Source organism: Myxocyprinus asiaticus, chromosome 44 (genome assembly GCF_019703515.2).
Source record: "Myxocyprinus asiaticus isolate MX2 ecotype Aquarium Trade chromosome 44, UBuf_Myxa_2, whole genome shotgun sequence".
Classification (NCBI taxonomy): Eukaryota; Metazoa; Chordata; class Actinopteri; order Cypriniformes; family Catostomidae; genus Myxocyprinus; species Myxocyprinus asiaticus.
Window position 1 is genome coordinate 25,562,964 of NC_059387.1, and position 21,267 is coordinate 25,584,230.

A 21,267-nucleotide genomic window follows, 5' to 3' on the forward strand; every position below is an offset into this window, starting at 1 on the left:
TTATCGGAAGCAGTGCCTTCCATAATTGTGACTGTTATACTGTCATATGTTAAAAGCAGCATCTGCTTACAGAAATACATGTTACCTACAACTTTCAACAGAAATGACTATTGTTACAGGTGCTTGTTGAAAAAAAGTACAAAAGCAATTATTTTAATCCTTGTGAAGCAGTTCCTCTTTTCTAAAAAAAAATTCCCAAGAAAAAACAAAAACCCTAATTTGACAAAGCTGATACCAAAAGCTCAAGGCGTTTAATAGTTTAGGCTGTTGAGCTGAGATTTTCAATGATGTGTTTTCTAATATCCTCTTGTTCAAATATTAAATTGATAAGAAATGTTTCCATTTTGACTCAATGTAGGCCCAAGCATTTCTGTGGCAAAGCATTTCTTTGTAACATTTATATTTCTATTATAAAACCATTATCGGGAGCAGTGTCTTCCATAATGTGGAGTGTTTGAAGGTAGTTTTTGCCTACCAATGTGTATGTATCGAGGGCAGTGTCCCTCATATTTCACTATAGGGTGGATCAAATTATCGGGAACAGTGTTTCCCATAAATTATATATATATTTGTTTTTCATATGTCTTTGTGGCTTTGTTTTCCGCTTTTTCACTATTAATAACTATACTCTGGGCAACTACAGTTAGATGAAGAAAGTTGTGGGTTCTGTCAAGTTATGCCGGTGTTATTTAATTTTGGGGGGTTAGGTTACTTTCAGTGTTTCTCCAATCTGTGAGACTTGCCTTTTTTTACATTTCTGTACTAGCCTGGTTTATTTTGGTCTCTTTTTCAAGAAATCATGCATTCATTGTTTAGTTTACACAGTGGCACGTTTAGATATTTGATCTCGGTATGCTTTTCTGTGTCTGTTTCTATTCTGTTTTCCAAGGCAGGTGTTTGAAAAGAGGATGTGTTCATTTTGCATATCTACAGTACAATGTTATGAGTGATTTGCATACTGCTGATATTACAATAGTTTAATGTATGATGGCACTAATGACAAAGTTTGGTAGATGTGTTGCATACTGATCAGTTTCTGTCAGTATATCCAAATCTACGCCCTTGTCTATATCTTTGTCTTTTCTCCTACTTGTGCACTTAGGAAGTTACGAACTTGTTTGGTTTTTCATTGCATGTTAATATGTTCAAGAAATGGAGCTAAACATTGCAGTGTATTTAAAAATAAAAAAGCAAATGATCTTTATGCATCAGCTGTTTGATGGCAAAATATAGATTTGCATCAACTTGTAGGAGTTTCAGGCACACGATTGTTGTTAGATATAATTTTTGTGTCCAAAAACTGTCAAAATTACTGTGCTCTCTAATAAACTTAAAATGTACTGTGGCCTTGCAAGTGTTTTCATTGCAAAACTTTGCAAACTGCTTTGTAGATATTTCACAAGACTGAAAATGACTTAAAGGAATAGTTCACCCAAAAATTACAATTCTCTCAACATCATGCTATCCCAGATATGTATGATTTTCTTCTGTTGAATACAAACAGCTTTTTAGAAAGATATCTTAGCTCTGTAGGTCCAGACAATGCAGTTTAACAGGGTCCATTACTTTGAAGCACATAAAGGGAGCATAAAATAATCCATAAGACCATGGTGGTTAAATCCATGTCTTTTGAAGATATATGATAGGTGTAATGAGAAACAAATCAATATTTAAGTTCTTTTTTTATATATAAATTCTTAGTAGGTGGTGATATGCACGAAGAATGTAAATTGCCAAAAACAAAAGAACTCTTAGGAGAGAAGAGAGCACTTAGTAGGGCTGTTTGAAAGTGGAGATTTATAGTTTTTTAAAAGTACTTAAAGATAGATCTGTTTCTCACCCACACTTATATTGCTTCTGAAAACAATTTAACCACAGGTTACTTTTATGCTGCCTTTATGTGCTTGTTGGGGCTTCAAAGTTTTGTACCCTGTTGACTTGCATTGAATGGACCTACAGAGCAGATATATTCTTAGTTTGTGTTCAGGAGAAGAAAGAAAGTCACACATCTGGGATGGCATGAGGGTGAGTAAATTAAAGAGAGAATTTAATTTTTGGGTGAACTATTCATTGTCATTTTTATTTGTATAACGCTTTTCAAAACAGATAGTTTCAAAGCAGCTTTACAGAAAATTAAGCTGTAGGCTAAGTCATCATTGTGCAGTTGATAAATAAATAAAAAAAACATTTATTATTAAAGTCATAATTTACCAATGAAGAATATAATTCGTTTTTTGACCCCCAGTGATCAAGCCAAGGGCGACTGTGGCAAGGAACACAAAACGCCGTAAGATGATTGTTGTGTTGACAATTGTAATGAAGTACATCATAACTGTTTACATACAGTATAGGCCTAAAAGTGAATAGAAGTGTACACAAGTACGAGTGAATGTTTGTGTAAAGCCTACAATGAGGGGACCAACATCATATGAGGGGAAACTGGTAGCAACAACCAATAATGTCAAGATAATGTAAAATGAAATGTTACACATGTAAAATAGCGAAATGAGAGGGTAAGTTTACAGAAATAATATTTGCTTAATTCAAAGATTTAGCAGATATTAACACGGCCCCGTCATGACATAAACGTGCGTGTGCGTAAAATAAAGCGCTGTCGCTTTAAGAAATAGATCAATCCTACGCTGAGCCTGAACGGCTGCTGATCAGCTCATTCTGTTTGCTTAAAACAGCCATATAACGTCCAAGTGACTCATTTTAGAGTCTTGTTTGCTTTCAGATATATTTGACCTAAAACTACATGCCTGTGAGATCGGACCACTGCACTAGATGGTCGGAATCAATGCAGGTAACATCCGCGCTGCGCTATATTGTCCATCCTAAAGACTGCATCACTACACGACCTGTAATCACTATGGATAACGTAGGCCTTTAATTCCTATGTGCTTGAACTTAACCGCTTACTGTATTTTGATGTCGCTTGCTTGTTATTCAAGTTTGACTTTCTGTATCTGAATATTATGTAGTGGCTGTTCTCAAAACCTAGTGCGTTGCCTACCTAGACAGTATTTGTGGGCATGAGGTGACTCGGAACGCGTTTATGCGTTCTAGTTAGGCAGCTCACTTCGTTTTAAAACACATTCTGTTGGTATTTACCCCCTTTGAATCACTCCTGAGCGAAATATTTCGAAATCACTTTATATTATTTTTGCATATTTATTTTTTTTTTTCACGACACACTGAAACAATGTTATAAAAGCGCACACTCCCTTTGTGACATATCTCATCTTTGTTTATGTAGCCTAAATCTGTTTGTTGTTTGTTTATTAGACAGAAGGAGCCTTGATTTACCTCATATTTACCTGTCATGGAGCTGTCAAACCCTGGACTGGTGGACCATCCCTGACAGCTTGAATTCAGTGGGCAATTTCTGAAGACCTCAGGACTGACCCCAAAGCTTGGTAAGACTACTTCTGGGTATCACAACAACCTGTTACTAAACAGCTACACCATGAATCCTTGAATTAATACAGCAAATGCCTGGCTGGGTGGACTCTAGGATGACTAAACATAGGATGCGCTGAATTAAAAGGATCATGACATGAAGTCAAATTTTCCTTGATCTTTTGACATTTAAGAGGTCACTGTACTATGAAAACATACTGTAAGTTTCAGAACTCAAAACCTTCTTCCTCACTGCAAAAAGAGCATTTGTTGAAACTAAACTGCCAGAACTACTCGTTCTCTATACTCACTCCACATTGTGATGTCACACTGTGATAGACATTTGCATCTGACCACCTCAACAAAGACAACACATCAATGCCTACTTTACCTTATCACTTCTGTTAGCCTTTTTCACAAGAATCAGAAACTATGTCACCGCAAGGTAAAGCTACAGGGTTGTGGCTATTACTTTTGTACACATTTGTCATGAAAAACGTTTGGTCTGTTTATCATCTTTTCCCAATTGATTCGGCTACTCAGGCTGCAGTCTCTTTTGAGTTTAAATGTTCAAATGCAGTGCTGGGGTGATTTCTTCACCAGCTCACATCTCATTAGCAGGAACATTCATTCACCATTTCCCTCCTCGCATCACCGTATCATGAGAAATTAATTTTAAAAATATATATATACATCGATCAGCCACAAGCAAAATATTGTGTAGGTTCCCCACGTGCTGCCAAAAGAGCGCCAACCCGCATCTCAGAATAGCATTCTGAGATGCTGTTCTTCTCACGACAATTGTACAGAGCAGTTATCTGAGTTACCATAGACTTTGTCAGTTCGAACCTGTAATGACTTCCCAATAAAGCCAGAGGTGGCTTGGTAACAGGAGTGAGAACGTATTTAATGCGTACCAAGAGAGTACATGCATCCAGAGTATAACTTTAAAACATTGTCTTTCTTTATTATATTCCAAAGGGATAAAACATCATCTCAGTTCAATTTCCATATTTCCATACTCCAACATGTCGATGAAACAAAGTACACATACTGTCAACATGTTGCAGACATAGTAGACTCAAACATAATCAAGTGGTATAGTGCACATTGCACGTTCAAGTTCCCGTTATACACTCAGCTGCATGGTCAAAAACTGTATGCGTCCCTGAGTACCATCACACCTGATTATCATTACCCAAGTGCTCTATTTATCTACAATGCCACCCAGTGGACAACAAAAACATTACAATTGAAATATATCAGTAAAATGGCTCCTACACACCAGCCCCTTAATTGATTATGACCAGGGGTGGGTTTACGATTTCTGAGGCCCCAAGCAACTGACCAAGCTGGGGCCCCATTTTGAAAATTTCTGCTTAAATTACATAAAATTTATTTTAAATCATAATTTTAAATTCATCTTATCAACCATTGTAGCCAAGTACATGCAAAATGTTTAATGAAATAAAAATCTAGTTAAAGATAATTAATGCATGTTTTCCAGTTTTTCCACAATACAGTAATAAAAAAAAACAATATTTACCTACATAAATTTATACAAAACTAATTTTTTTGAACAGGGTGTGCAAAACCTACTACTTCACCCAGTAACATTTTGGAATTCAGTTGTTATTTATTAATTTTATAACCCAACAATTATTTATTGTTGTCCAGTTTGCCATTATAATATGATAAAAATATTGTATTACTTTGAGGATTTGTTGTATACAATAGTAATATATTCCTGTCTTATTTACTTTCACCTGGAGCTTATATTCTGACGCTATGGCTGTATTTTATGTAAGCATTGTAGGCAACGTTCGTTACTAACAATAAACATACAAACCACGGCAGCCCCTCAGTACACTAGAGCAGAAGGAAAAAAAAAACAAAAACAAAAAAAACGTCGCTGTTTATCAAGTGCTGAAGCTTTGCTTGTTGCAGAACAATCTGGAATAATTGTAACAGTCCCCTCTTTGCAACCTGAACTTGTTCAGAACATTAAATCTTTGTGACACCTATGCTAATAAAAACAATCTAGACACAGCTCAACGACTGATACAGAACGCAGGTGTCTCGGCATGCATTATTAACTTGACACATTGTGTTAAAATGTGCCAGTTCTCCGTGAGACACTGAAGAAACAGCGAGACGCGGTGCAGCAGGTATGGATGTTCGTCCAGCGCATGTTTACACAGGAAAACAATGGCAAAACAGAGCAGATTCAGGCAAAAACACGTTCGGTGTGATCAGCCCCTAACTCATCCGTTTTCGCTTATCTGTGAGTGAGAGCACATGCGCGAAACAATTTCGGATGCCCTATATATTTTTTCATGAATTACAAACCCGAACACTACTTAAAAAAACCTCAGCTGTCCCAACCCCAGCGGCTTCTAATGTGAAACGCTCCAAGAGCGCTGACAACAGCGTATTCACCCGTGTATCCAGAACAACATGTCACCCCTCAAGCATTTTTTGCAGAGCTTTCCTACCGGGGCCCCACGCAATTGTGTGGTTTGCGTGGTGGTTAAAACCGCTACTGATTATGACAGGATGACATAACAATTACAAAAAACATATACATAAAGGAGCCATGACAAATTGTGCTTATATTAAAACAACATTATGCATTTGGTCCCAAAATCCATAACCATTGTTACTGTTGCATTCTTAAAGGTTAGACAACAGTCCATATTATTCTGTGGCCTCTAACAAGAAACAAAGCTTTCCTACAGGCCATTTATACTGTACGTACCATGTCTTTATCATCTGGAAAAGTTTCCAGTACTCGACCAAGTAGCCATGAGCCACAAGGTGCAGTATGATCTAGTAAAAGTACAGTGTCCCCAGGAATAAATCTTTGTTGTTCTTTTATCCATTTTTGACCTTTTTGTAGAAGGGGTAGATACTCCCGCACCCACCTTTTCCAAAAGAGATCGGTAAGATATTGGACTTGCTTCCATCTCCTTTTCACATATAGATCTGTCTTTTTAAAAAGACCAGGTGGTAAAGCAGGCTTGCCTTTCATGAGAAGAAGATTATGAGGAGTAAGGGCCTCAAGATCATTGGGATCATTGGATAGCTTAGTAATGGGACGGTCATTTAAAATGGATTCCACTTCACACAGAATAGTATGGAATGATTCACCATCCAAAGTCTGTTGGCGAAGTACGGAACAAAGAATGTTTCTCACCATGCGAATGATGCTTTCCCATGCACCTCCATAATAGGAGCCTGCCAGTGGATTAAAAATCCACTGAACTCCTACCTGAAGTAACTCCTTTTCAATCTGGCTGTTATTACATGCAGAAAGAGCCTCTGTCAACTCCCTGTTGGCAGCAATGAAATTTGTTCCATTGTCTGATCTAATGTGAACTACTTGACCTCTTCAGGAAATTCTTCTTCTTCAAGCATTTATACATCCATCGTTGTCTAAGGAGTAAGCTACTTCCAAGTGCACCGCTCTACTTGCCATACAAGTCAAAATCACTCCATAGCTTTTAACTTCGATAGGACCGAAGTAATCCACTCCAAAATTTGCAAAAGGTGGATGATCAGGTGTAATCCTTTCCAGAGGAAGGTCTGACATCTTTTGCTTACCTGTCTTCCCTCTATAGCGTCTACAGACTACACATTTGGAAATTATTTTTCTTGCAGCAGCATTGGCATTTGTTATCCAGTATGTTTGTCAGAGTTTAGAAAGCATATGATTCCTGCCACAGTGACCCAACTGTTCGTGAATATGACAGAGTATGAGATGTGAAACATGCTGATCCTTGAACAATATAATGGGATGTTTGGTTTCAAAAGGCATTGCGGCCTTCCTGAGTCTTCCTCCCACCCGCAAGAGCTCATTATCCATTACAGGGTCCAGTCTGTATAGGCTGCTCTCCTTCTTAACTCCACAAGTACCATGCTTAAGTTCATCAATCTCATCTTGAAACAAACAATGACCTTCTCAGCATCAGAGAGGTCTTCTAAAGACAAATGTTGTCCACCCAGAGTTGCTTTGAACGACTTAATTTGTGTATCCGTGGTAGACTTGGTAAAGTTGCAATTCATTTCCAAAGCCAGTATCTCCTTCCTTTTATGACATAGCTTACTTAATAGCTTCTTCAACTTCAAAATCCAAGCAACTGCAATTTCAATCTTTTCCACTCAGAGAAATAAGTGATAAGCTGATCAGTGGCATTTTGTGTACTCTGCAAGATGACAGTATTTACCTTAAGATCTCTTTTGATCTATGGGTCATTATCTTGAATGGTGCTTTCCTCTATTGGTGCTAACCAATAGTCTTCTGTACTCCAGAGAAAGCTGGGACCTTCAATCCATCTTTTGTTGTGCATAAAGGTTTCGATCTGCATCCCATGAGAAACGTCATCTGCTGGATTTTCCTTTGTGGAAACATATCTCCATTGCTGAAGCAGTGTCATCTCTCTTATGTAGGACACCCTATTTGCAACAAACATTTGAAAGCATTTATCCTCATTCCTGTTGTACTTGAGCACAGTCATGCTGTCAGTCCAAAAAACTATATACTCCAACTGAAGTTGTAACTCCTTACTTAGCATTTGATCCACTTTAACAGCGAGAACAGCAGCTGGAAGCTCCAAACGAGGAATGGTTAAACGTTTAAGAGGTGTTACTCTGGCCTTACCAAGCAGAAATGTCACATGCACTTTGTTAGTACTGTTTAGCATCTTGAGATAGGTAACCGTGCCATACCCACTTTCACAGGCATCTGAAAAATGATGTAAACAGGCATACATGATTTGTCCAAAATCCTTGGATTTGAAACATCGGTCTACTTGGAATTCTGCCACCCTATCCAAATCAAAAATCCAGTGAGCCCATTGCCTTTGAAGTATTGGAGGTATGTCTTCATCCCAACCCAAGTTTCGTCTACACATCTCCTGTAACAGTAACTTAGCAGGCAACGTAAGAGGAGCCAGAAAACACATGGGATCATACACTGAACTAACTACAGACAAATTACCTCTTCTTGTGCATGGTTGGTTTTTCAACTGCATTTTGAGTTGAAATGTGTCAGCTTCTACACACCAATGAAAACCTAAAGTCCTTTCAACAGGCAATCTGTCTCCATCCAAATCCAGTTGTTGGATATCTTTGATCCTGCGTTCTTCTGGAACTGACTGCAGCACTTTGCGGCTATTACTGATCCATTTTTTCAGGCAGAAACCACCTTCTTGAAAAAGAGTAGTTAGATCTCTTACCATGGAGACAGCTGTCTGCTGAGAAGAGACACTCTTCAAACAATCATCCACATAAAAACAATCAGTGACTGTTTTAACTACTGGAGATGAAAAGAGTGATTGGTTGTCTTCAGCGGTTTGCCTTAAAGCATGACAAGCACAACTTGGAGAAGACACAGCTCCAAACAGATGAACATTCATCCTGTATGCAGTGACTTCCTGGTTCAAATTTCCATCAGACCACCACAGAAACCGAAGAAAATCCACATCTTCTTCCGCCACCTTGACCTGATGAAACATAGCTTGAATGTCAGCAATTAATGCTATTGGTTCTTGTCTGAATCGTATCAAAACTCCCAGAAGTGAATTGGTAAGATTGGGACCTTGCAACAACTGATTGTTAAGTGATGCATCCTTAAATGTTGCTCCGCAATCAAATACCACTCTTAATGTTCCTTTCCTTGGATGGAATACTCCATGATGAGGAATGTACCAGACCTTACCAGCAGCACGCATTAACTGATTTTGTGACACCTTTTCAGCATAACCTTTCTCTAGGACATCAGAAAGGAAGTGTATATTCTTTATGAAACCTTTTGTTCTTTTCCAATTTCTTCTTCAAACCATTGCACCATTGTTTGGCAACACACAAGTTGTTAAGCAGTGTGACATCATTAGCTCGAAATGGTAGCTTCAAACTGTAATGTCCATCCTGTAGTTTGGCTTAGTTGTTCATTACTTGCATAAACCAAAGCTCTTCTCTGGACATTTCTTCCTTATCGGTAGTGTTTTCACTGAAATCCTGATTGTACTGACTATGGAGAAATTTCTCTAGCTTTTCAACAGAGATCCTGTTAATGGCGACAGAGGGGCTACCAGCTTCAACCCTGCAGTTTCCTTCCAAGGGTCCATTAACAACCCACTCCAGTAGAGTTCTAATGGCATATGGTCCATTAACATAGCGGTTTATTATTTCCCAAGGTTCCATTACCTTAGGTGCTGTAGCTCCAATCAGCAAATCCACATTGGCTTCAATGCATGGAAGTTTCACACTGTCCAGATACAGCCATTTGGATAACTCCTCTTGTGTTTTTTCAGGCTCATTTTCAGCGACAAACTGTTGGCTTGTAGCAGCGGACTCATCCGCAGCCAAACACTGTTCATCCATATTACACACAGTACCCAATAACCATGAAGTGCATAGAAATAAAATGTCTTAGTCTTTTAGCAACCAATGCATTGGATTTACGCGTATGTTTCGTGTGCACAGAGACAATGGCCATTAAACGCACAGTTGTTGCAACAATGTACCTTTTAATCCAGTGAGGCCTCCTTCGATGTCCCTGCAGCGGCAAACAACAGATGATTAATCCAGTGTGAATCCAACACGAACAGCAAACAGAATCCACGATTTTGTAATCCTATATCCACAGAACGGAATCCAATGTCCTTGTGGCAAATCCGTGAATGTCCGATGAATCATATATTCCATGCGGTCCAACAGAAGCAAAGTTGTTTGACTTAATAGTAGTCCCACAGAAGCAAAGGTTTTGACTAAATGCATCCAACGGAAGTAAAGGTTTTGACTAAATGCATCAAATGGAAGCATAATTTTTGACTAAATGTAATGACTTCCCAATAAAGCCAGAGGTGGCTTGGTAACAGGAGTGAGCACGTATTTAACGCATGCTAAAAGAGTCCATGCATCCAGAGTATAACTTTAAAACAATGTCTTTATTATATTCCAAAGGGATAAAACATCATCTCAATTCAATTTCCTTATTTCCATATTCCAACATGTCGATGAAACATAACGTACACATACCATCAACATCTTGCAGACATAGTAGACTCGAACATAATCATATTGTATGGTGCACATTGCACGTTCAAGTTCCCGTTGCACACTCAAGCTGCACGGTCAAAAACTGAATGCTTCCCTGAGTACCAACACACCTGACTATCATTCTTCTTCTTCATTGGGGTTTTATGGCAGTTGGCATCCAGATTGTTGCATTACTGCCACCTTCTGTTCTACACTTACCTAGATTCCATTTATTTAAATTCGCTTGTCCAGTCTTTTTTAGAACATTAAATAGACACTGCCTCCCTTGTTTACTGTCTGCACATTCTAGCATACTTTTAATATTGTCCTCTATCCGTACTAATTCCCATAATTGTATCATCATACCCACATGAATGAGACATTTTTCCCCTGTCTAGTTTTTCTTGAATAGCTAAACAAGATTTCATAGAGAAGATCCTGATGGTTTCTGGTTGTGCCTGATTTGATGCTTACAAGAGCAGCTATAGAATCACTGCATACTAAAAATGTGTTACCCCTGGTTTGTTCAATCCACTCTACTGTCATCAATATGGCAAATAATTCAACAGCATAGACATTTAGATAGTCAGACGTTCTTTTATTAAGATCCACTTGGAAACTAGGCACATTAACTCCTGATCCTGTTGCATTTGTTTCTTAATCTTTTGATCCATCTGTGAAAATCTGAATATTGTCCTTGTATTTACGGTCCTATACCTATAGTACTCATCTATAATATCAGAAGTCTTGCTATTTTGTCTAATCTTCAGTAATTCCATATCTACGTATGGATACTCCAGCACCCATACTGGTTTAATGGGCTATATAACAGTTTCTCCAAATTCTTTATCATATATTCCCACATCTTTTGCTATTTGAACTCCTGTCCACCCAAAGCTTTCTCTATGCATCCTCTCCATCTCCCAACATGTTTGCAACACCTTTTTTGTTGGGTGGTAGTCTCTATGACCCCTCAGATTAATCCAGTAATTGGCTACCAGCTGATTTCGGTGTAACCCCAATGACATTTCTCCAGCTTCCACTTGTATTGTACACACTGGGGTAGTTCTTACTGCTCCTAGACAAACCCTTAAAGCTTGAGCTTGCACAATATCTAGATCTGCTAATGCAGACTTTGACGCTGAGCCATAAGCAATACTTCCATAATCTAATCTTGACCTTATTAAAGCTATATAAATATATTTCAAAGCTATAACATTCGCCCCCCATTTTATCCTGACTATCATTACCCAAGTGCTCTATTTATCTGCAATGCTACCCAGTGGACAACAAAAACATAACAATTGAAATATATCAGTAAAATGGCTCCTACAGAACCAGTCTGGCCATTCTCTGTTGAACTCTCTCATCAACAAGGTGTTTCGATTCCACAGAACTGCCTCTCACAGTTCTGTGGAATGTTTTTTGTTTTTGGAAAAATTTGTGTTTTTACTTCATTCGAAGTAAATTAGCAGTTACAGAAATACTCAAACCAGCCCATCTGGCACAAACAATCATGTCACGGTCCAAATCACTGAAATGAAAATTTTTTCCCATTCTGATGGTTGATATGAACATTAATTGAAGCTCCTGGCCCCTATCTGCATGATTTTATGCACTGCACTGCTACCACACAATTGGCTGATTAGATAATTGCATGGATGATTGTCGGTGCCAGATGGGCTGGTTTGAGTATTTCTGTAACTGCTGATCTCCTGGGAGTTTTACACACAACAGTCTCTAGAGTTTACTCAGAATTGTGGCAAAAACAAAAAACATCCAGTGAGTGGCAGTTCTGTGGATGGAAACGGCATGTTGATGAGAGAGGTCAACAGAGAATGGTCAGACTGGTTCGAACTGACAAAGTCTACAGTAACTCAGATAACTGCTCTGTACAGTTGTGGTGAAAAGAACAGCATCTCAGAATGCTTTTTTGAGATGAGGGTTGGCCCTGTTTTTGCGGCACGAGGGGGACCTACACAATATTAGACAGGTAGTTTTAATGATGTGGCTGATCGGTGTATGTTATTTTTCGGTTTTATCTTACATGATTAATATCAGTCTTGTTGCATTTCTTGCCTGTAGAGATTTTTAAGTTTCAAAGTTTACATATTTTTCACCCACCCTGCTTTCTTCAGCCACAGTCTGTGCTTAAGAAAATCTATGATGTAATGAGATGCCATGTGGCATTCTGTCTGCTTCTCTTAGTCATGCTCCAGTTGCCAAGGGTAACTGCATCATTGTCATGGCTACACTATGCTGCCATATCAAACTCAGGCAAGGAGTTTCTGTTGATTTGAGTGTATTTAAAGTGTCTGCGGAAAAACTGTTTTTATTCAGGGTGTCTGGAATACTTACATAAGCACATTCTCTCCGCACCACTTTCTCTCTCTCTCTCTCTCTCTCTCTCTCTCTCTCTCTCTCTCTCCCCCTCCCTCTCCCTCTGCAGCTCTCCGTTTCTGTCTTACTCACATGGGAGGCTGCATAATTCATTAGTAACGAATGGGTCAGCATGTGCTTATTTAGAGCTGTGTGTGTGTGTGTGTGTGTGAGAGAGAACATACATTTCTTAAAAATAATCAATGGCGTTTTTACACTATAAATGTAAATTGTTGCCCATACTTTATGGTTTCCTGAGGGATGTCTATCTGTCTGTCTGTCTGTCTGTCCATCCTTCCACAGTGGGATGTTGAGTGCTTAGTGCAGATTCAGTTTTCACACCTACTGTTGTAACAGTGGATTTCAGGTAGATCCTGAATGAGAGAGAGGACTGCCACACTCGTACTGCAGCTCACAATGACTTAGCAAGAGAAGCAAACCACTGAAGACTTAAGGAGATGAAGACAGAGGATGTATGTAGACATACTTTGTCTGAAAGACAGTAGAGGACTGCAGTTAACTGGATTTTAAGGCACAGTCTGTATACAGATTCATTCATACAAAAGGGTGGGAATAATGTTTCACATTAATTCTCTGATGGCTGGGCAGAGATTTAAAAACAGAAGACACACAGTTTCACATGAGACTGCTACTTTTGTGTGGCCGGGGAATTCAATTACACACTTTCTTCTCTCTGTAACTTTAGCTTACAAAAGAGTGTTTCTTCTAGCTGCTGATGGGAGGAAAAACCAAAGCAAAATATCTCACATATTAGAGGAGAGACTCGACAGTTTACTGTGAAAACAGGACACTCCCCAAGGGAGTGCGGTACACACGCTTACTGAAAGCATCGCTTTTCATGTTGAAATGGCGGGTGTCTCAGACTACCAGCGGCACTATAATGTGAAAGATGAGGTAAAAGGCAAGGTTTTCTTTTTTTTCTTTTTTTTTTCTAGAGCTTTGATTGCCTTATACTACAGTGTATTTTATGTGTAGTCTATTTTTGCTGTAGTGAGTTTTATGTGTGTGTGTGTGTGTGTTTGTGTGTGCGCAGCCAGACGGAGGAGAAATGCAGTCTGATGAGGGTACGGAGTGGCTTGTGGAGCTGCTGACAGACGTGCAGCTCCAGCATTACTTTCTGCGTATTCGTGACGACCTCAATGTCACTCGCCTCTCACACTTTGACTACGTCAAAAATGAGGACCTTGAGAAAATCGGAATGGGCCGTCCAGGTGAGTCTGGTGTGTTTTAGGTGTTAACAAAGGGATGTTTGAGAGGATTTTTGAGTTTTTAAGGAGAGTTTGAGGGTTGTTTTAGGATTGTGTTAAGGGTTTGCATGGGTGATTTAATAGAAATGTCAAAGGTGAGTCACCCTGACATAGACAGTTCTTCCACTAGCTCAACATATTCACAGAGTCAGATGGAATAATCTTAGAAATAATGCACCAGAAAGATTTCTAGCCACTTGTTTAATTTTTTTTATTATTAAAATTTTTTATTGATTCAATTCAACAAATTAAATAAACATAACAGAAAATGTGGAATCAAATTATATAAAATTAAACCCTACCCCCCCCCCCCCACAACACAAACACTCACCCCAGTGGTCATAAATATTTAGAAACACATATAAAAACCCCCACAAAACACACATAAACAAACAAGACAAAACAAAAAAACCTTCCAGAAAGGCCAGATTTGTGCCCCATTTCCTATCAAAAAAACCCTGATTGCCCAGCCTTCTATACAACCCTTCTTCAAAGGCCGCCACCCTCCCCATCTCCGAGCACCAATCATGAAATGAGGGCTCTCCAGCTGACCTCCAACCCCTTAAAATAACCTGTCAGGCGATCATGACACTAGTTAGGACCCAACTCTTTATGTGCCTATTCTCAACGTCGATGACTGCCTCATCGCCCAAAATACAGAGTCTGGGGCAAAATGAAAGCCGAGTGCCCAGTACATCACATACAAGACTCTGAACTTTCAACCAGAACTCCTGGATCTTAACATACCCCCAAAAGACATGGGTTATGTCTCCATCCTCTGACTGGCATTGCCAGCAGGTGGGTGTGTCTTGAAGACCAGGCCCATACAGACTAGAGGGGGTCCAATAAAATCGATGTAAAATCTTGAATTGCATAAGGCACACCCTTGCATCTCTAGATGCAGACCTGATGTTTTTTAGAATCCTAGCCCACTCTCCCTCCTCCAATACCAAGTTTAAATCTTTCTCCCATAATCTCTTGATAGAAGTTAAAGCACCATCCCCCAGGAGTCATGTGATGCCATGCAAGGAGCGGACATGTGAACGATGAGCTCTGAGCAGTTTGCTAGTTTTTGATTATTTTTATGTTATAATCCGGTGAAATTCGATACACCCTGCTACATATCTGTTCTTTGAAGTCAACATGGCAAAGAAGTCAAAATCCTCGTGCTCTGGAGATATTAAAAGACACTTACAAGCTGAAGCCTCTGATGGGCCTGCGGACCAGGGACTCGGTTTGGATGGTGCGGCGGGAGAAATCCAGCGTCAACTGTCCAACATGTCTGTGAAGCTGACGAAAGTTGTTGCTGACTTGGAAGATCTCGCAGTAATGCGTTGATCGATTACGGCAATGGAAACAAAATTCTCTTGAGTTGGTTACAAGGTTGTCGGACGTCGAGAAATAGATCTTGAGAATAGGAGCCGCAGGAATAACATCCGAATTGGAATTCCTGAGCATGAAGAAGGCAGAGATATGGTGAAATTCCTAGACAAGCTCTTCCCGAGTCTGCTCAACATAACAGGCCATAAGCTGGAAATCGAGCAAGCTCACAGAGTCCCGGCTCGGAAATCGGCTGAGGAAGACAGGCCCCGATCAATTCTGGCCAAATTTATGAGATCATCCGATAAAGATCTTGTGTTGCGTGAGGCGAGGAGCAAAGGAAAGCTTTCTTGGAAAAACCACAGCATCTTCTTGTTCCCAGATTTTGCGAATTCGATAAGAGAGAAACGTGATCGATTCAAGGAATGCAAGAAACTCTTACATCAGTGGAAGGTCGCTTTTGCACTGATGTTTCCGGTCAAACTGAGAATAGATACTAAGGATGGCCGCAAAATATTTACATGTCCACAACAAGCATAGTCTTTCATAGAAACAATGGGTGAGTAAGCCATTTGGTGTTTCTCATGTGGCCCCAGAGTGGATTAACTCGCTATACTTACTATTGACTGCCTGAGGAAGCTCGGCGCCATTTTTGTTTCTTTTTGTGTTGGTTCCGCCTAGCGGCTGGAGTATGTTTTGTGGAATAACACTTCAAGAAACATTTTGCATCGATGAAGGGAATATTTTGCACTGAAGTTCCTGGCCAGGTTGAGAATGGATACTAAGGATGGCTGCAAAACATTTACATGCCCACAACAAGCATTGTCTTTAATGAGACCAGTGGACTGAGGAAGTCATTGTATGTTTCTCAGGTGCCTCCAGATGGACTGACTCACTGAACATGCCTCTGGCCATCCGAGGAAGCTGGGCGCCTTTTTTGTTTCTTTTTGTGATGATTCCACCTAGTGGCTGGAGTTTGTTTTGTGGAAGAACACTCCTTTGGGACAGTTATGGATGAATCTGCTCATTCTTTGTGCTTATGCCTCCTATTGGATGGAGTGTGTTTCATGGAATTTTTTTTGCTGGACATTGGAATGATTGTCAATTGCTGCACGTATGAAACAGCTTGTTTGACTGAACGAGGAAACTAAACAGCTTTATTATTTTATAAAAAAATAAAAATAAAAAAAATGTATGCTGGTTCTGCTACAGGCTGGAGTTTGTTTTGTGAAGGATCGCACCTTCGAGACAGTTTTGTGTATGAATCTACACGTTTTTTTGTGTTTATTCTGCCTATTGGCTGGTGTTTGTTTTATAGATTATCTTTTGTTATGTAATTCTGTTTCACAAAATTTTTATAGAATCACCGGACTTGAGCAATCTGACGGCAAAGTTGTCGTGGGGACTCTCGCAGGCATACATAGACTCTTTGAGTTTGGAGGGATGGACACCAATTGGCGCAGTCATGCACGGGGTTAATGCACACGTTTGACTTTTTTCTGTTTGTTTGGTTCGGGGGGAAGTTCGGGGTTTGATTGTTGCACTAATGGGGAATGTGGTCTTTATAATTTTATTTTTGACACACAATCGATTTTTTCTAATATGTCAAAATGTCAAAGGTTAATATGAGTGGATTGTCTCTCTCCACACGGAATGTGAATGGGTTGGGGCACCCCATAAAAAGATGGAAGGTTATTTCTTTTCTTAAACGTAAGAAATATGATATTGTGTTTCTTCAAGAAATGCATATTTCCCTGCAGGAAGCTGAAAAATTGGGGAAGATATGGGGTGGACATGTTTTCTTTAGTGCTGGCTCATGTAAGAGCAGGGGAGTCATTACATTGATAAGTAAACATTTACAATTCAAATGTCTCAAACAGGTTAAAGATAAATTAGGAAGAGTCATTATTGTTTTAGCTGAAAATCACTTTGGGTAATATTTACGCACCTTACGTTGATGATCAGGGCTTTTTTTATAGATCTTGAATGGATGTTGCAAGCCACTGGCACCCCTCATGATATAATATTGGGAGGAGACTTTAAACAATTGTTGGACTCAGTCCTTGATCATAGTGAAGCAGAAGTGTGCAAGACCCCTAGAGCAACATTGATGCTTCACAGGATGTGTAAAAATATTGGTCTTACAGATATTTGGAGACTTTTGAACCCATCTGGTAGGGATTATACATTTTTTTCATCAGTCCATAAGATTTATTCTAGAATAGATATATATATATATATATATATATATATATATATATATATATATATATATATATATTTTCAAGTCCCTCATTTCATCTATTGTTGATTGCTCAATTGGAAACATTTTAGTCTCAGATCATACCCTGGTGAGTTTAGAGATGTTGCCACATAATGAGAAAAATAAATCATATAGTTGGCGCTTTAAAGTATCCCTTTTGCAAAATCCTGGTTTCCAACAAATGTTAAAGGCTGAAATCAGTGTTTATATGGAGACCAACTGGTCCTCAGTATCCTCTGTGGGCGTGGCTTGGGAGGCACTTAAGGCAGTTCTTAGGGGTCAGATCATACAGTATGCCTCATTCATCAAAAAATCCATAGCACGAGAACTCGTGGAGTTGGAAGAGAATATTAAAAGTACCGAGGCAGAGCTGAAGCGCCGAATGTCGTCCAATGGCCTCAGAGAACTGACCTGATTGAAATACAGATATAATACTATTTTGTCGTGGAAGGTGGAGTTTTGGCTATTCAGGGCAAGACAGTCATACTTTGAGTCAGGGGACAAAACAGGGAAGCTTTTGGCAGCAATCACCACTCCCAGAGTATCTGCCGCGTTAGGGGGGTGTATGCTACTCCCAAAAATATTACATAGTAGGTGGCGCAACTGTAAATACCTAAAAAACTGAGATCTGGGAATCCCAAAATGTTGAACCAAATTATCAAAGGATCTCAACACTCCACTCTCATATAGATCACCGAGTGTAGTAGCCCCCCTCACAATCCACTCTGACAAGCAGAAGGGGAACTTATCAATACATAATTTTGGGTTTAGCCATAAGCTCGTGGCCGCCGCTACCGGGTGTCTATAAAGTAACTTAATCCATTCAATAAAAGTATTTCCGAACCCATATATTTCCAATATCTTAAAAAGATAATCCCATTCTACCATATCAAATGCTTTTCGGCGTCAAGTGAGATGGCAGCGACCGGAGTCTGATCATTCGCCACTGACCACATGATATTGATGAAACACCTAATGTTATCAGAAGAGCTTTGACCCCAAATGAACTCCACTTGATCTATATGTATAAGAGATGTCATAACTTTACTTAATCGATTAGCTCGAATTTTTGACAAAATTTTAATGTCTAGCTGAATCAGGGAAATTGGACGGTAACTCTTACACTCACTTGGATCTTTGTCCTTTCTTAAGTATCAGACTAACCTGGGCTTGTGTCATGGTTGAAGATTTCCACTCTTTAATGATTCTGTATAAACTTCTAACAAAAGTGGAGCCAGTTCTGTAGCATAAGATCTCAGTTGTCAGTTTAGGGAGATCTAATGGTTCCACAATGTTTATAATATTCACAAAGAATGAGCGGTTTCATCCACAACTGTCGAGAAGGAGTGTTATTCCACAAAACAAACTCCAGCCGCTAGGTGGAACCAGCACAAAAAGAAACAAAACAGGCGCCCAGTTTCCTCGGACGGTCGAGTGTATATTCAGTGAGACAAGCTACTTGGGGGCAACATGAGAAACACACTATGACTTCCTCAGTCCATCGATTTTATGAAAAACTATCGCTTGTTGTGGGCATGTAAATATTTTGCGGCCATCCTTAGTATCTATCCTCAATTTGGCCGGAAACATCAGTGCAAAAGTGATCCTCCATCAATGCAAGAGTTTCTTGAAGGAGTGTTACTACACAAAACAAACTAGTCGGAACCAACACAAAAAGAAACAAAATGGCACCCAGCTTCCTCAGACAGTCGAGTGTATGTACAGCGAGTCAATCCACTCGGGGGCCACATGAGAAACACCAAATGGCTAACTCACCCCATTGACTCTATGAAGGACAGTGCTTGCTGCGGGCATGTAAATACTTTGCGGCCATCCTTAGTATCTATTCTCAGTTTGGCCGGAAACATCAGTGCAAAAGCGATCTTCCATTGAGGTAAGAGTTTCTTGCATTCCTTGAATTGATCACGTTTCTCTCTTGTTGAATTCACAAAGTCTGGGAACAAGAAAATGCTGTGATTTTTTCCAAGAAAGCTTTCCTATGCTCCTCGCCTCGTGCAACACAAGATCTTTATCGGATGATCTCAGGAATTTGGCCAGAATTGATCGGGGCCTGTCTCCCTCAGCGGATCTCCGAGTCAGGACTCTGTGAGCTTGCTCGATTTCCAGCTTATGGCCTGTTATGTCGAGCAGACTCGGGAAGAGCTCGTCTAGGAATTTCACCATGTCTCGACCTTCTTCATGCTCAGGAATTCCAACAATTCAGACGTTGTTTCACCGGCTATGATTCTCCAAATCCTCCAGTTTTTCCAAAACGCGTTGCACGTCTATCTTGGTCGCTAGCAGATTAGCAGCTAATTCCCTTTCCGACGACTCCAGATAATCGATCAGTCTCTCGATGTCCCTGATTCTTGTAACCAACACAGATAATTTCATTTCCATCCCCGTAATCGATCGACGCATTACAGCAAGATCCACTAAGTCGGCAACAACTTTCGTCAGCACCACTGACGTGCTCACCAGTTGCTGCTGGATTTCTCCTGCCGTACCGTCCAAACCGAGTCCCTGGTCTGCAGGCCTGTCAGAGGTTTCAGCTTGAGCACGTAAGTGACTTTTAAAATCTCCAGAGCCCTTCTTTGCCATGTTAATTTCAAAGAACAGATATGTAGCAAGGTGTATCGAATCTCACCGGTTTATGACACAAAGTGCAGAGAGCTTGCCGTTTACACATCTGCACCTCGCATGGCGTCACGTGGAAACCCCTAGCCACTTGTTTTACATTTATTTGTTCGACAGATCTGATGATCTCATCCCTTTCTGATTTTGCAGGACAGAGGCGGCTGTGGGAGGCAGTGAAAAGGAGAAGGGCCATGTGTAAACGCAAGTCATGGATGAGCAAGGTATGATGTGGATCCTGCAGGTCTACCAAGAGCAGAGGTTTTATTGCTCAAAGGTTGCTCATTCATACCACATGAGACTGTGATGGAGTTGTCTGTTATGTTTCAAACAAGTTTCTCAATGTTTCTCCTAAAATTCCTTTGGAAAAATAAAAATAGACACAACAGTTGGCATTAAAGGGTTAGTTCACCCAAAAATTAAAATTCTCTCATCATTTACTGACACTCATACCACCCCAGATGTATGACTTTCTTTCTTCTGCAAAACTCAAACGAAGATTTTCAAAAGAATATTTAAGCTCTGTTGGTCTTGACAATGCAAGTGAATGGTTTCCAAAACTTTGAAGGCCCAAAAGGAAGTATAAAAGTAATCCCTATGACTCCAGTGGTTAAATCCATGTCTCCTGAAGTGATATGATAGGAGTGGGTGAGAAACAGATTGTAAGGGGGTTCAGTGGAAAGGAGGAGGCGAGAACCGGCTTGACAACTTAAATAATAATTTAATAAACAACTTAAACACACAACCAAAAACACACAGCACAGCTGCCTGCAATTCTCTCTCTCTCTCTCGAACTGTCGTCCCCGGCCACCTTTATCCCTCGCACGCCCCATCAGGCTGATTGGGGACCGGGTGTGTCTCATTCCAGCCCAGCCTCGCCCTCCTCGGCTCTACACTCCTCCCGGCGTTGCCTCAGGCCGGGGAGCCCCCGGCATGACGTACATCCCCCACCCTTCCTCT

At 40.0% G+C, this 21,267-nt stretch overlaps 2 protein-coding genes across 4 annotated transcripts in view; both read left to right on the top strand.

The window, feature by feature from the left end:
- LOC127434491 (transferrin receptor protein 1-like) overlaps positions 1–1,340 on the top strand; it is a 49,902-nt gene extending 48,562 nt beyond the window's left edge. Inside the window, exon 20 of one of the 2 annotated variants that reach the window (XR_007896055.1) lies at positions 708–1,340. The gene's annotated coding sequence lies outside the window, so the exon portion shown is untranslated. Of the gene's footprint in view, positions 1–137 lie in introns of both variants that reach the window. The other variant, XR_007896054.1, reaches the window with a different exon arrangement.
- Positions 1,341–2,664: 1,324 nt separating this feature from the next.
- Positions 2,665–21,267, top strand: part of LOC127434486 (activated CDC42 kinase 1-like) — a 28,381-nt gene continuing 9,778 nt past the window's right edge. For both annotated transcript variants that reach the window (XM_051687305.1, XM_051687306.1), the window contains exons 1-4: positions 2,665–2,806; positions 3,289–3,419; positions 13,877–14,054; positions 20,461–20,531. In XM_051687305.1, coding sequence (XP_051543265.1) covers positions 13,892–14,054; positions 20,461–20,531 — 234 coding nt within the window. In that variant the 5' untranslated portion in view covers positions 2,665–2,806; positions 3,289–3,419; positions 13,877–13,891. The remainder of the gene's footprint in view (positions 2,807–3,288; positions 3,420–13,876; positions 14,055–20,460; positions 20,532–21,267) is intronic.